General features: G+C 36.4%; 1 protein-coding gene across 1 annotated transcript; it reads left to right on the top strand.

Annotated features, from left to right (window-relative positions):
• Window positions 1–681: 681 nt before the first annotated feature.
• SGR9 (RING/U-box superfamily protein) lies at window positions 682–2,032 on the top strand. The gene has a single exon (XM_086577561.1). The coding sequence runs from the start codon at window positions 924–926 to the stop codon at window positions 1,755–1,757; it is 834 nt and encodes a 277-aa protein (XP_086433687.1). The 5' UTR covers window positions 682–923; the 3' UTR covers window positions 1,758–2,032.

Below are 2,032 nucleotides of genomic sequence, written 5' to 3'. Positions count from 1 at the left end.
GCATGTATACAAACAATCACCTAAAAAAAGAGAAAATACTTGGAGGGAGTGTTCTAAGTAGGTGAACGCATTTTTTTGAAAGAGAATTTTTTTTGTATTCATCAATTTATCGTAGAACACGTTCATTTGGTAAATTTTTTCAAGTGAGAGTAGTGTATTCTTTGAGGATATGAAAACAATCAATCTGTTTTAGTGATTTGATAGATATTTTAGTGATTTGTACACATTAGTACGTAAGTCTAGCGGTGATTATTTACCGCTAAATCATCATAAATATAAGAAAACTATTATACAAACTATATCAAGTTTAAGATAATTCCATTTAAAAATTACGGATTAATATCCTGTCAAAGATGTTTGAATGAATATTTCTGATGTTCTTTATTGATATATCAAGGGGGTATATATACAAGAATGATTCTATGAATACATAAGATCTCCCATTATTATAGGAATGATTATAGGAGATCTATATATCTAGAAAAAGATTACGATACACTTGCTAAGATTACAATATACTTTCTAAGTATACTACATACTGTAATATATTGTTACTCTAACATATCCTAAACCACAAAATGAAGAGACTATCTCAATTTGATCCCTTAGTTTCCAAGTACTTATGCACCATAATCGCTGCTCATTAACGTATTTCGGTTTATTTTCAATAAAAATATATTCTGATTCGAAAATTTGTGTGAAATATTTTGTAAAGTCTTTTCAGCACACAAAATATTTAATAGATCTCAGACGTATGCCCGGGTCCAAAATCTAGTACAATGCAAAGTGGAAGAAAAGGATATTGGAGTCATTATGGAAAACCCTTGTCCAAATTAGTGATTTGATTTCTTATACACGGATTTAAAAGGCCCACGGTCTCCGACTCTTGCATTGCACCCCACACAAACGAAAACATTCTTCCAATGGAGCAAATAATCATAGCTGCATTGTCAACCTTAACACCCAACCAGTTCTCCGATCTGACACAGTCCCTTTCCTCAGATTTCCGTCTTCAACACCATCGTCACTGCTCTCTCCTCCTTTCTCCAACTCGCTTTTCCCACACTCTCTACTTCCTCAACTCCCTTACCCTCCACCAAAAAGCCAGCTTAATAGCACGTTACTTCTTAACAACACTAAAGAAACTAACTTTCGTTTGGGACTGTACCCAACATACACCCACCACCACCACGACAGTTCACGGTCCAATGCGATTACGTGATTTTGACGCAGTGTTACTACTCATGCTCCTTTGTGAAGTCAGCCAGCACAACTCCGATGCCTTAGAGATTTCCTCAACTAAATGGATTGATGTACTCAAGCATTATACTTTGAATAACATGTTCACCTTATGGGGTATTGGTGCTTCAAGTGCTACCATTTTGTCTAAATATATCGACATAGCCACTGGGTGTTGGAGGTTTCTGGACGCTACTGGTTGTGGGGCTAATATGGAAAGGGAGGTAAGTACGTCGGCAGCTGCTGTTATTTCTTTGCCATCGGTAGAGGTGTGTGGTGGTGGTATGAGTACTTCAGAATGTGTAATATGTATGGAGGAAATGAACCAAGGAAGAGATGTGTGTCAATTGCCGTGTCAACATACGTTTCACTGGCTGTGCGTATTGCCTTGGTTGAAGAAGAGGAATACTTGTCCTTGTTGTAGATTTCAGCTTCCAACTGATGATGTGTTTGGCGAGATTGAGCGCTTGTGGGGAATACTTGCGAAAAAAGGTAGAGGGAATTTGTGCGATTTTTGAAGGACAAGCTGTCGGGTTCCCGGCCTTTTTCCCCCACTGAACTGATAACATACTTAACTATTTAATCACTTGTTTTGAATAAGCATGTTTTTTTTTTTTTTTTAATGATTCAGTTATTAAAAGACAATAAATGGTATATATGATTTGTAGATTAAGGCTAACTTAGACATTTGGACTATTCAATATCAATTCTATTCATGATAAATGCTAGATATCCAACATGACATGTGTTACCTGGCCGGATGGCTCTGTATATATGGACTTCATTTTATGCT

The sequence above is a fragment of the Coptis chinensis genome, chromosome 8, assembly GCF_015680905.1.
Source record: "Coptis chinensis isolate HL-2020 chromosome 8, ASM1568090v1, whole genome shotgun sequence".
NCBI lineage: Eukaryota > Viridiplantae > Streptophyta > Magnoliopsida > Ranunculales > Ranunculaceae > Coptis > Coptis chinensis.
Note: the sequence above shows the minus strand (reverse complement) of the source record. Positions and strands in the feature narration are given on the sequence as shown.

What these genes read in the sequence shown, in the direction of transcription:
- SGR9 (XM_086577561.1), top strand. Translation starts at nt 924, where the DNA reads ATGGAGCAAATAATCATAGCTGCATTGTCAACCTTAACACCCAACCAG.